The following is a 13901-nucleotide window of genomic DNA, read 5'->3' on the forward strand; positions in this document are numbered from 1 at the left end:
GACAATTGTATTTATAAAGCAACGAGAAACTTTTAAAGAATTACTCGTTAATACAGTTTGTTTCTTCTTCTTTCGGCTGCTCCCTTCCTCAGGGGTCACCACAGCGAACTAACTCGCACGAAGACTTGGCAATTGTTTTTACACCGGATGTCCTTTCTGACACAACCACGGACCACCGAGCTACCACAGCCCTCTGTGTGGAGCAGAGAGCTGCTATCTAGTGTGCCCGGTGGAGCAGATGGTGGGGGTTAAGGGCCCAGAGTGGGCCAAATGAGGGTGGAGGCAGGTGTGGGCGTTTCACCTTTATCACCCACATTTTGATGTTGTCAGTCCGGGGCGTTGAACTGGCAACCTTCCGATCACAAGCCTGCCTTCTCTAACCTCTGCGCCACCACTAATTAATACACAGTATTGTTAAAAAACAAACGTTTAATAATGGCTTCATTATGCAGACCAACTAGTGCCTTCCTCTGGTCCTCACTGTGCTTAGCAGATAGTTTAATGCATAAAAATAATCTACTCTTGTACTATGTACAAGATGCACAATATGTACAATATACTATGTACTACTATAATATTATTGCTATATTATTGCTATAATAACTATTGTAATGTTATGTACAAAATACTATGTACAATCTGATCAGCATTGTCTGCCCCCGTGTTCTCCGTCTCCACTCATCTGTTTGCATCTGTGAAACGTAAGAGATTCATCACTGACTCGCTCACACGTTGAGCATGCAGCAGGGGCGCCAAGTTCTTCACAGAAAGTTGGTCATTGATCACAGTGATATTTATTGTGAGTGGCGCTCAATTTGTCAATTTTGCACAATCATTGAAACGTGCATCAGTGTCACAAATAAAGGAGCCATTAAATTCAATTACCAGGTTAAAAACAACGGAACAGAAACAGTGTGGAGACCCTAAATGCTCTCATGCAAGAGAAAGGTTACATGCTCGCTCTGCTGCAGGAGGCTGCTGTGGGGCTACTGGTATGGAAAGATGATTGTGGTGTGTGGGGGGATGTCACAGCTCATTGTAATTGCAGTGGACAGCGTCTAGACATGGTACATTTACCAAGTGAAAGCTTCTCCATTTTATGGACAGATGGCAGGTTTCACCCATCATAGAAGCAGAGGACCAGAGCACACAAACGAGGCACCTTAGAGTAAACCTGGATTTGGTTGTTCAGCTTTACTAAAGCACAAATCTGGTCCCCACAAGCTGAGTCTAATGGTAATAAAGGACTCAACTTTCATGAATTGCATTAAAAACAGGTGCAACTTGGGCACGCAGAGGAACAAATGACCGAACAAAGGATCTTCCTGCGCTGTAACAAACACTAGCAGTGTGTCATCTGCATCTCAGATGCAGGAGTACACACACGCTGTGCTCGCTCAAACGAACACGGCAACATGCATCAAATTCTGTCACCGCCTGACACTTTTTAGTTTGTTGTTATTCAGCAAGCGCCGCTACAACACTACAAAACTTATAATTTCTCTCAAAACTTTAAACTCCTACCTTAAATCAGCAACTGATGCAGCTACAGTACTGTACACACTATTAATCCATGGAGCTTCAAACATATGTATCAACGATTCATTGCACATGAGAACTGAGGTAAACACCATCGGTCATGACAAAATGACAGCCTGCTATTACAGTTAAAGGGTTCATTCAGCTCTTTTAAAGAGGACGTTTAAAGAAAAGCTATGATCAATTAATACCTGTTAACTCTTTGAACGACGTCTCTTTGGAGAAAAACAGTTCAGTTTTGACTGGATTGACAAGATAAGAGCTGGTTTGGTTAGGGCCAAGATCAAAGTGGATTGCTGCCATGTTAAAACAACTTCAGTTGTTCAGGTTTTTCATTGGTTCGTGCAAACACTAGTTTATGAAACTTTGCTGTCAGTTTCCCAGTCTGCAGTTATTCCAGGAGAAAGATACTGTATTTTCCACCATACACGTCACACCGCCCTTTAAGTCGCATCAGTCCAAAATGTATAATAAAGTGAAAAAATCCATATGTAAGTCGCATCTATTATGCGACACAGCTGACGTGTTGCATTTGTTACGCATCACCACTGACAACCCGTAAATGTGGGCTGGTGTTGTGCCAAAAATCAAAAAGCTGCCAAATGGCGGCCGCGGAAACATGCACGAGGGGACTTTAACAAGAATTTAACAAGATTAACACTTAAAAACAATAATTTGTTTGCTTGGAATTAAAGTAAAGGTGTGTTTCAGTCTAACTTTTCCTTAATAAATGTACTTTGATGGTCAAATCAGCTTCATTTCAGAAGCTGATTCGCAGGAGCGTGCACGGGAGGACTCACTGTGCATTTCTTCAAAATTTAACAAGATAACCACCTCAAAACAATTATTTGTTTGCTCAACATTATAGCAAAGGTGTCTCAAATGAACTTTTACTTAATAAATGCACTTCAGTGGTCAAATTAGCTGCATTTCACCAGGGTGGCACAGCAAAATGAAGCTGATTTGACGGTTGCTCCAGGCGAGTTGCACGAAGGTGGCTTCTAAGGCAAGCCAATTGCATCATTAATAGCCACTTTTACCTATTACATGACACAGCGGCATGCCATACTACCTGACTGCCATCTAGTGTTCAATACTTTCAGTCAGAATGAATGAAAATGGTCATATCTCAGCCAAAAATTGGTTTATAAATGTGGGAAAATCCTTAAATAAGTTGCGTTAAATAAATTGCGTTAAATAAGTTTGGTGTATAACTCACAGGGCATGCAAATTATGAAAATAAAAATAAAAAAATAAAGCGACTTGTAGGCCGAAAAATATGGTACTTCCTACTGGAAGGGCCACAGGCTGCACAAAAAGTGCAGCAACTTGCTGTTGTTGCTATTTACACTAGCACTACCACAGATTGCAAAACTTATTAAAAAACATTCATGCAGAGATTTTTATTGACATACCTCTGAACCTAAAATAAAAATATAAACACCTCAGATGATTTTTATTCCATTTTGCAGCCATTTCCACATAACGACCACTTGAAACGTAACATTTTTTAATCACTCTACGTTTTAGACTTAATACTTTAAGTGATGTTTGCTTCATTTAACTTGAAACTTTGGTTCAGAGAAACAAAGGAGTGAGTACTTTACCTCCTAATAGTTCACTTCTTGTACAAAAGCAATGCACGGCAGAGTCAGTTGATGGTGAGGTATCGTTTGAGCAGTCATGTAAAGTGGAACTCATCAGTTTGCTCCCAGAGACAGGTCTGAGAAGCTTTTAATGGAGTACAGATGTTAAGATATCAATACTTTGTATGCACTTATGTTTGAAACCTACTTGTTATTATAACAGGAGGAAATAGGAAATTACTGTTTTTCTCCACCCTAACTTTTTTATTATTATTTCTATAAAAATAACTGCAGCTTTTACAAGCAAGAAACTAAATAATGCAAAAAAAAAAAAGTATGATTGACTGCTAACAAAGAAAAACCTTGATGCTGCAACAACGGGCAACTCCAATAATCTCCAGTCTGCATCTCTTGTCTGTCATATTCCATTTGAATCATGATCTTCCCTGTTTTTGATGTTGAATTTAATTAGGTATTTATGAATTTCATTAATCTGATTAACTTGAAATAATCATCTGAAACGACAAGCAGGCAATTAAACGTAAACGAGATTTTCCTTGACACTAACGCAATGATTGGATGAGATAAGTAGTAAAACAGCACATGCGCTGCATATTACAGTCAAAATTTGTGTCACAACTTTTGCAAAGAAAAAGTGACTTTTTCCAGACAGAAGTCTCACTTTTCACTCCCAACACAAGCAAACTTTCCCCACAGACTTCTGTAATTACCACCATAATTATGATAATGGTAAGGTATAAATTATGGAAGAAAATGGTGACTTACGCAAGCACTGAGGCAGGTCTCCGCTCCACGTCCCGTTGCCTGTGCAGGTAAGCACAGCAGGGAAGGAGAGCTCGTAGCCGGGCAGACAGCTATAGCTCACACTGGCCCCCCACTCCAGGACTGAACCCTCCAGGAGGCCGTTAGGTATGGAGGGTGGCGTGGGACATGTCACCACTGTGGAGACAATGAGGACACAGTTACACTTATCAGAGTGAAGTTTATGCACCTAAGATAAGAAGAGAGTCAAAGGCAATTTGAAATGCTGACCAAGACCAATGTACAACAAGCAGTGCACCGATGTCCCCCGACGCTGAGAGGCTAGAACAATGAATGTTTGGAGTTTTGGAGATGAATGATTTTGTGGACTGGAATTGAACAGAAAATGGAAGTAAACCTGAATGTTTTGGGTACAAGATATTAAAGTGGCAGGAGTTGCACTGTGAAGAAGAACAGAGGGACTTTTGTTTTGCTTGTCCGAGGCAGCGCAGAGTTCCTGTGGAGTGGAGGGAGAAATTTTATCCACTATCGGGTGCAGTGGTGGAGCCAGCGGGTGGCTAATGGTGGCCTCTTTGGCCACCCCAAGGGCCATCTCAGTCATTTGAGAAAACTAGACTTTTAAGCAATATAAATAGTATAAAGCATAATTTCCTTAAATGATGGGGTAGCTGGTTTACATGACCATCTTGGATTTTGATGTGGCAACCCAGCTTTCAATAGTGACCTTTCTTACGCCTGGATGAAGCTACACACCAAAATGGGAGTCGGCATGCTGCCTATTTTTTCAAGTTGTCCAGCTCACAAGGTTAACAAATATGGCAGCTGTGTTGGATTTTGACATGGCAACCATATTTTATAAAGGAATCTTTTTTACGCCTAGATGCAGCCACCTGCCAAAAGGAAAGCAGGCACCTCACTTATGTTTCAAGTTATCATGCCCCCAACATGCACACATGGACTGTGGTGTAGAGGTAGTACAGCCAACTTGGGACCTGAAAGTCACAGGTTCAACTCCCCGCCGTGCCCCCATGTCATGGTGTCCTTGAGCAAGATACTCAATTCCTAACTGCTCCCTGGGCGCTTACATAGCTGCCCACTGCTCCACCTGTGTGTATCTCTCGTGTGCTGGGTTAAATGTAGAGCACTAATTTCATCATTGTATAGAAACATACAATGGCGGCAACACATAGCACTTTCTTTCTTCTTCTGGTTCCTATTCCCCCCATTCACTCTGTGATGGAAGACTAAAGGAAACCATTATAATATAAAAACATTACCATTTACAGAAGAAAATCGATTAATTTGCCAAACAGACAAGTTAAAAAAAGATAAGAATAAAAATAAAACATTGCACAAAAAGATGACCAAGAACAATTAGTGAACTGCTTTGGTGGTCTTTGTGCACCGCGTACAGCTCTTCGAGACCCTTACAAGCGGTCAAACATATTGTGTTGGAATATGCTCTCCTGAGAATTGAGGCATGTTCTTTGAAATAAAAAAGAAAACGTTAATGGTCTTAAAATTATTGAATTTTATAGCCCAAGAGAGAAACTGTAGTACTCATAAAAACCTTTAGAAATGCTTTCTTTACTCTACTTTGAACAACGCAACAGAAAAGCTCGTTGAAGGGTAACAGGCAACGTTGCAGCTTTTGAATTAATATCCAGGTTTGTGTGAGTTTATAGAAACACCAAAAATGAACTAAACATTATGGGGGATGATGGTAAAGAAACTTTAAAGTGATGAAATGTGCAAAAAGAGAGAGAATAAACAGAACAGAAAACAGAGATTGTCTTTACATTTGCATAACATTACAGTGCTGTTTTAAGGCTATCATAAAACATTAGAGGAGACCCATATTCTGCACACAGTGGTTTTGTCGGAGTGAAAACTAGGCCTTCAGTTGTAAAGAAACGTTTTGTGTTTTGACTGTGAGGGATTTTTCCGGTGTTTCTGTTTGGAGTGCGCTGAATGATATCCGTGGGAAATGTGGGGACATTATGCATCTGTGTGAGCCGTAAACTTCCTGCTCAACAAATGCGATAAATGAATGCATAATAAAGCTCGGAGTTTGTTCTCACACACTTGGAGATGAACCCGTGGGGATGCAGATTGGATATGGGTTTTAGGGATGTGAATAAATTATAGAAGTGTTTTTTCAAACACTTACTTTACCCCCTACTTTCCAGCAGTCTTTCTTTTAGGCATTGTTTGATGGTGAAACGCTCGAATAAACATTGGTGAAAGTTACTTGTCACTTTCAAACTTCAAGAAATGGAAACCTTCAAACTATATGGTGACATCACATGTTTAGTTTATAAAGTTAATTAACTTGTCATGTTAAGATCCCAATGTAAAATATGGGTGGTTTTTTTTTTTCCAGCTCTTACACTTTGTATGACAAAACAATAGAAATACATGTTCTACATAGGATATAATACAAATATATATTATGGATAAACAAGGAGTATGCCAATGTCCTCCGTCGCTGAGGGATTTGAACAGTGACTGTTTAGTTGTCGAGATGTGTGTTTTTCCGTGCAGGAATTGAACGGAGAATGCAAGTAAACCTGAATATTTTGGTGCAAGATATTCAAGTGGTGAGGAGTTACACTGTGGAGAAGAACAGAGGTGTTTTTTTTCCCATGCCTGAGACACAGCAGAGTGACAAATCCTGTTGAGGTGGTGGCGCAATCCACCCAGTGCAATGATGGAGCCAGGGGGTGGCACCATAGTTTAATCTTCGCCCACCCCAATTATTTGAGGAAACTATACTTTTAAGCAATATAAAATTTAGAAAGAATGGTGATCGGTGGTTGGTGGTGACCATCTTAAATTTTGACTTGGCAACCCATTTTTTGATATTGGCCTTTGCTACACCTAGATGCAGCCACACACCAAAAAAGAAGCTGGTATGTGCGGCTGTGGCTGAGTGGTTAGAGCAGTTGTCCTCCAATGCAAGAGTTGGGGCGTCCGTGGGTCCTCTCACAGAACATTTTGAATAACAGAGATGCCATTTCCTGCATTTTGGTGTATTTTAATGGGTTGTTATACATCAACATTTACCTACATTTGTAAACACTTTAAAAAATTACTATTTTGGAGAGGAACAGCAGGTTGTGTGTGAATTAGAGCAGCTCCGATTCTGTCAGGAGCCCTAAACCCCCTCTTCCCTCCCCTCACTTCACGGTTCTGAGCTGAACTCTTCTCCGCTCCTGCTCCAGTCTTGTGGCACCGTTTGAAGCACCTGAAGGCTTCAATTCTCTGTTGTCCAACTAAGGACAATCCATCCATCCATCCATTTTTTATTAAACTAAATTAAACTGTGTCTTTGACATTTTGATTACTGATTCTGAAATGTAGCGGGAGTTCAGACACCTGCTGATGTTGTGCACACGCTAGAGCTGTCTGGAGACGTTTCTGTGTGTAACGTGCACTGTCCACAGGCATTTATTTATTCTGTTGAATAAATTATTGTTTCTGTTTCGGGGTCTAAGAGGAGGAGAGAGGGGGTGTTTTTCAGTGCGCAGCCTCGCTGACTAGGGACAATATTTGGAGAGGAGGAGGAGAGAAGGACTCCATGCAGAATCTCTGTGCGTAAGACCATCTGTCCCTCCGTCCTCACCCGCCTGCCTAGAGGCTCCTGTCCTGCTCCTCAAAGGAGCGTGTAGTTGGTTCGCTGCGCGTGCTGTGGCTGGAACATCCACAAATTGGGTTCGCCGGACTAAAGGCAACGTCTCCTCTCAATGTATTTTTTTAATAAATAATCAAAATAAAAATCCACGATGACTTCGGACTTTTAGGGGCGGAGTTGTCGGATTAGAACAAAGAGTTGCCGGAAATAGAACAGGTCAAAACGAGAGAGTTCCCGGATCTTGTTCCAGCAGGATCCGGCTCAAGTTAACCACTGATTACATTACTATCCGGTTAATTACCCACTAAATAAAATCAGGTGTGTCGGAGCAGAGAAACAACTAAAACATGAAGGATGGTGTTCCTCAAGGACCAGGGTTGGGAACCCCTGATTTAAAGAGCTATCTACAGCAGGTGAAATATTACCTGTTTATAACCTTTCTACAAAAGCCCTCTTTAAAAAAATCTAAACAATACCTTTAAGCACTGGCCTGAAGCTCTTCTTTCTCACCACCACCTCTGAAATATAAAAAACTAACAATTTTAATTTCAAGATTATGACCATGTAAAAACTTGGCAAGAGTTTGATAAATGACTTTCCTGCCAAATTTTGTTGGTTTCCTTCTTTGGTTTTTAAACAGTGAGCAACAATAAATATGGAACAGACCTCGGCGGGATATTCAGACATCCTCTCAGAGGAGGAACCGTTTTTTGTTCTCGGTTGGCAGCGGCACCAAAGCAACTTCCATGTGGACATTTTGCAGCAGTTACACAGCACATATACGCTTCATCGGTGAGCTATGTTTGGAAATGTATTTAGGCCAGGGTGAATCAAAGTTCAGATGCAAAAACCACTCTGATGATGCAATCTGTTTTCTGCTACCGTGTCTGTCCTCACAAGTTTCAGACCAGAAGAAAGTTGACAACAAACTGTTTCTTTTGGAATCAATCAAAAAGCATAGACAGTTTTTGATTAATCGTGGGAACTCGCTCAAGTCCTACTACATAACTACGTGTCCCAGCTGGCTTCTGTTCAACCTGTGCAGGTGAGTTATTCTGCAGGTTGTCTCTGCAGGAGAATCAAACAAGGAGGAAGCATGAGCACTTGAGAACTGTTATGCAAGTGAGGAAAACTACATTAATTAAAGGAACAGGCCTTTAATCTCATAAGCATGTTTTAGAAGTTACTTGAAAACATGAAAAAAATAAAAAACTTCAGGCATGGGTGGCAGGCAGAACTGAATGGGAAGCAGAGTGGCCTCATTTTCCTAAGTAGTTCTAAGCAGCATTAGAGCATTAGTGCCTCTTAGCCGAACATGCCAATCCCGGGACCAAACGGAGGTTTCAGCTGTATCATCTGCAGCATGTGCACCTGAACATCACACACCAACACCGCGGCTACCACTGACATTCTCGCATTATGTGTAAAAAATTATGCACAGAGTTGGTGCATTTAAAACCTCTTTGTCTCTCCTATCCTTCTTTTGTCTCCCTCTTCCTCCCTTTCCTCTCATTTTATTTTCCTCTCAATCTCTTTACTCGTTCCCCTTAGCTCAGATCCCCAAGGCACATCATCTAAATCTATGACAAGATGACAGATGCCCCGCTTCACGACGGTTTTAAACAGCTCATCCTGCATGAACTGCTGCAGCTTCAACTTACAGCCAATCGTGCAAAGAAAGGTGGGGGACGATAATCTTATGAGAATCAATCTCAGCTTTATATTGGATAAAATATATTTACTTAGTACTTCTTAAAACATCTTGCTGCGTAGGCTGCCGATGACAAAGACGATGAGAGGGATGGTTAATAAGGTGAGTTTCTCTTGCTTACTATTGATAGTACAAGAAAGAAAATAGCCATGACATTAAAAAAATAACCCTCAAAACAACTGAAATCTGTTTTAATTCTCAATCCACACAGAGAAAAGGCTAAATTAATGAAGAGAACTCACTTAGCAATCAAAATCCTCGCTCCTGCTTTTCTTTTATTCATTTATCCCGTGAGAGAAATAAGTGCTACCGGAGAATGGAGTGTACGAAGAGGCAGGAGGGACTCTACGGGTCACTGACTAATGTGTGCGGGTCAACACAAGCCGACAGCGCTCCGACTGCAGCTGCAGGGTTGGAAGAAAACATGAGGACGTGCAACAATCTGTAGGACTGTGTGAATGTGCACGTATCAGAGAGGTGTCAATGGTTTGCAAGAACTCGTATGGTTGAATGAAGTTACGGAAGTCTAAACTAACAGGTTCAGCTGTTCTTTACACCACTCCCATAAACACAAGCAGGAGCAGGACAGTGTGTGCACACACAAGTTCACTCTCAACAATCCAACAGATGTGAGTAATAGTTGGGCAACCATCAACTCATCAAACCTCTTCAGCGTATAACGCAGCAGGTTGTGTGAATAATGAAACACACAAATTAAAGATTGTGAATCAGTGTCAGTCTGGATGGTATAAACGCTCAGGCAGGGTCACACAAGAAGCCTGATGAGGGAAAGAAGAACAAGGTCCAAAAAGTGGAAGCAGAACCAAAGAGTTTCAGTATATACTGTAGGATTCTGCTAGTGTAGATATAATACACAAGCAATACACCGATGCCCCCCATCACTGAGGTATTTGAATAGAGAATGTTTGGAGTTTTCCAGTTTACCAGGAGGCCATCTTAGCACCAGCAAACTATGGAGTACGCCATTTGTGGAAATCAGTTTGTTTGGTGTCTCCTCATATTGAAGAAGTCCTTTGGATGAAGGACACAACGTGTCAGCAAAAATAAAATAAACAAAGAAAAAAAAAGTCCAGATGACCTGACTGAACATTGTTGGATTTTTACTTGGATTATTGAGCATGAACTTTGATGGCATGCTGCTTATTTTCAAGTTATCCAGCTCAGAAGTTTACATATATACAATGGTGGTTGTCTTGGATTTTGAGGTGGCAACCAGATTATGTAAAGGAACCTTTCTTATGTTTGGAATTAAGCCACACACCAAATCAAACGTCAGTACCTCACTTATTTTGCAATTAATCATGCTCATAACATTCATGCACAGGTGGAGGGTATTTCTAATTCCCCTTCTTTGTTCTGCGACGGGGGGTCAATTAAATGTATGTTTAAATTAAAAGGCCTAATATTACAACTTTTAGGACTTGACACATCTGGGATAACTCAGAAACTATTCCAACAAACCTTCCTACGTTTCCATCTTCATTTGATTTTCCAAACCTTCCAGCCGTTTTACATTTTGCCTGTGAACACATCTGCAACAAGATGCTGGCTTTGTGAATGCATCTGATAGTCTCATAAACTGGATTTTTTTCCCTTCTTCTTCTCCCATTTAATTTGTCCCTTGCCATTTCTGAAGAGGCAAACATGATAACAGTTTGCTCTGATGTACTGCAACGGACCCGGCAGCCTGGGAACCGTTCCTTAGCAACAATGAGCCACCATTTGCCTGGTAGGCTCTTCCCTTACTTGGTGCACATCTGAACTGAATTCTGCACATGGTAATATTTCCTAAAACACTTACTTCATAGTGTCAGCAACAGAAATGCTAATCTATGCCTGGGCTCAAGGATCATAAATCATGCAATGATGTAACGCTGATGGGCGTACAACTACTGACTTCTCACAAGAGTTTCTATTAAAAGCAAAATGTACACAAAGGTTTAGAGAGGAAGAGTAATATCTGAAGTAAACTTAAGAAAAATCCAGATTGTATGTACGCATAGATATATTTCAGTATACACAGTGAGATGCAAATATTTAGAAAATCAAAGATTTTATACTGTAAAATTTGCATTGTGTTTTATCTGCAGTACTCCTGTGGCTGACCACCTTTCTATTACGCAGACGGGTGAAATGTGGCATCAGCAGCTCTTGAGTTAAGTGAACAGTGTCACCATTGAACCACACAGGGAGTCCTCTGTCGCCTTTCTTGCTAATCTCATCAGCTCTCCAGGAGTAAGTATGCGATTCTTATTTTACATGACGTGCTGGTTTGCCAAGGCTGTTGTATCAGAGGCTGATGGTTATCAAGGTTGACCGTTTTCTGCAGCAGAGACAAAGACTTTTAAAGAGAAGTGGCCAGGCTTAGGCCAGTACTCTCATTGAAGCAGCACAGAAACTGATGTCTAATTGCGGTTTTTGTGTGTGTGACAAGTTGAACGAGAGGGAGGCTGGTGGAACAGTGAGGCTACAAGGAGCAGAGGTCACAAAGGTGCAGGACTTCAAGTTCTTGGGGTCCACTGTCTAGCAAAAGGGAGATTGTGGTAAGAGGTGAATAAGAGAGTCCAGGCAGGATGGAGTGGATAGAGAAAAGTTTCAGGAGTGGTTTGCGACAAAAGGGGTCAGCAAAGGTCAAAGGTAAAGTTTACAAAACAGATGTGAGACCAGCTATGTTGTATGGTCTGGAGGCAGTGGTATTGACAAAAAGACAGGAGAAAAAACTGGAAGTGGCAGAAATGAAGATGTTCAGGTTCTCCTTAGGAGTGACAAGGATGGATAAGATTAGGAATGAGATCATCAGAGGTGCAGCACAGGTTGAACAACTGGGATATAAAGTCAGAGAGGCCAGACTGAGATGGTTTGGACATGTCCAGAGGACAGTGGGTATATTGGTAGAAGGATGTTAGAAATGCAGCTGCCAGGAAAAAGACAAAGAGGAGATATATTGATGCAGTTAGAGAGGACATGGAGGTAGTTGGAGTGAGGACAGAGGACGCAGAAGAAAGCATGAGATGGAGAAGGATGACTCGCTGTGACAACTCCTGAAGAGGGAAAAGCTGAAATAATAATAATAAGAGTGTGTGACAAGTTGTTGTAGTGCATGTAGTTACTTTAGCCACAACCAAGAAAATGAATCCAATTCTCCCAGTGGTTGTTTGAAAGACAGGAGTTTGGCTCTGCCCAGAGCTGACTGGTAGTGTAGGCAGTGAAGGCAAATGCCAAGGGTGCCATCAATCCATGTTTTGAATTTCAGTGTTTCCCCTTCCATCATAAAAGCAGGGTGCTCCGCCCTGTCAACAGAACGGAGCACCCTGCCTACCAAAAATTTAAAAATAGTTTCTTGTAGGAGTGTATGTAAAATTATAGAAATTAACAGAAGTGTACGGGGGTGCCACCTGAAAGTTTGGCATAGAGTAGAAAATTCACTCCACCTCCCTCTGTACTCCAGCATGAGTATGACACAGAGTACAATATACGTTTTGTGGAAGTTTACCTTGACACATTGGCATGGCTCCGCTCCAGGTTCCATTGTTGGTGCAAGTCCTACTGACAATGCTTTCTCCTCCAACCATCACATACCCTGGTTGGCACATGAACGTCACATTCTGGCCCACAGTGATGTCATCACCAAATCTGAGTCCATTCGCTGGAATCCCAGGCTCACCGCAGGTGATCACTGTAATTGAAAACACAAATAAACAGAATTTACACTAAAAATATATGCAAAGATGTGTGATGGGAAGAATATAATCACGTGCAGCATAAAACAAAGTTGAAATGAAACCTATTTCTTCAAAACGTTTGACAGAAATACCTTTTCCTCCTTTGTATTATGAGAAAAATATAAGGAGAACTTGTAAAGCAAGTCTTTAAACCCAGATCTTCCAGTTAAACTCGTATTTTTGGCTTGAAGTTTTTTGAATTTTCCAGTTACACCGTAATAGCCTTTTCCTTTCCCCAAATTCTGCTCTATTAAACCAAAAATAATACACAAAATATTTTGGGATTAAAAATCATTCTACCCATCAAAAAATGTGATGGTAGAGCGTCAGAATTAATTAGCTCAGGTTGAATATTTGTCTTATTTGACAAGCAGTTTTACCTGTTTCACAAATGCCATATAATTCAAAAACAAAAAACTAAATTAAACTTATAGGATGTAACAGCACTTACACATACTATTTTTCAGGAAATAATATTACAGCAGTAAAAGGCTAAACTTTCTGCAAGAAACTGGAGATTGAAAGATCATCAATACATAGGAGGTAATTACATAGCAATGATTAGTAGCTGCTAATTGCTCTCCTGCTGTCTGTCACTTGCAAGGCTTAACCTGATTTAGAGCAGCTGTAAATTGATTCAACCTATTCACTGCCGTCTCAGCATACTGTAAGAAAAGCTGTAGTGTTGCCTTTATGGTCATCGACAGGTTAGCGTTAATCTAGTGTACAATAGTTAACCTGAGTAGTACATTGCTCAGAACATGGTTTTTCCAGGAAAAATAACCTTTATTCATTTTTTTCTCCTATCTTTAATTATTTTGCAATCAAACCTTAAAAGCACTTTTCTTTTTTGTACTTGCAGTACATATTTCAAAACAGCTTAAAAAAAAAGGTTCGACTCACAA

At 40.8% G+C, this 13901-nt stretch overlaps 1 protein-coding gene across 1 annotated transcript in view; it reads right to left on the minus strand.

Annotated features, from left to right (window-relative positions):
• The window catches only part of LOC119410362 (CUB and sushi domain-containing protein 3), a 416314-nt gene that overhangs the window by 32556 nt on the left and 369857 nt on the right, over positions 1-13901 (minus strand). Inside the window, exons 48-49 of the mRNA XM_037677273.1 lie at positions 12768-12950; positions 3912-4085 (exon numbers count right to left, since the gene is read on the minus strand). Coding sequence (XP_037533201.1) covers positions 3912-4085; positions 12768-12950 — 357 coding nt within the window. The remainder of the gene's footprint in view (positions 1-3911; positions 4086-12767; positions 12951-13901) is intronic.

The sequence above is a fragment of the Nematolebias whitei genome, chromosome 5, assembly GCF_014905685.2.
Source record: "Nematolebias whitei isolate Nwh7 chromosome 5, NemWhi1, whole genome shotgun sequence".
Lineage (NCBI taxonomy): Eukaryota > Metazoa > Chordata > Actinopteri > Cyprinodontiformes > Rivulidae > Nematolebias > Nematolebias whitei.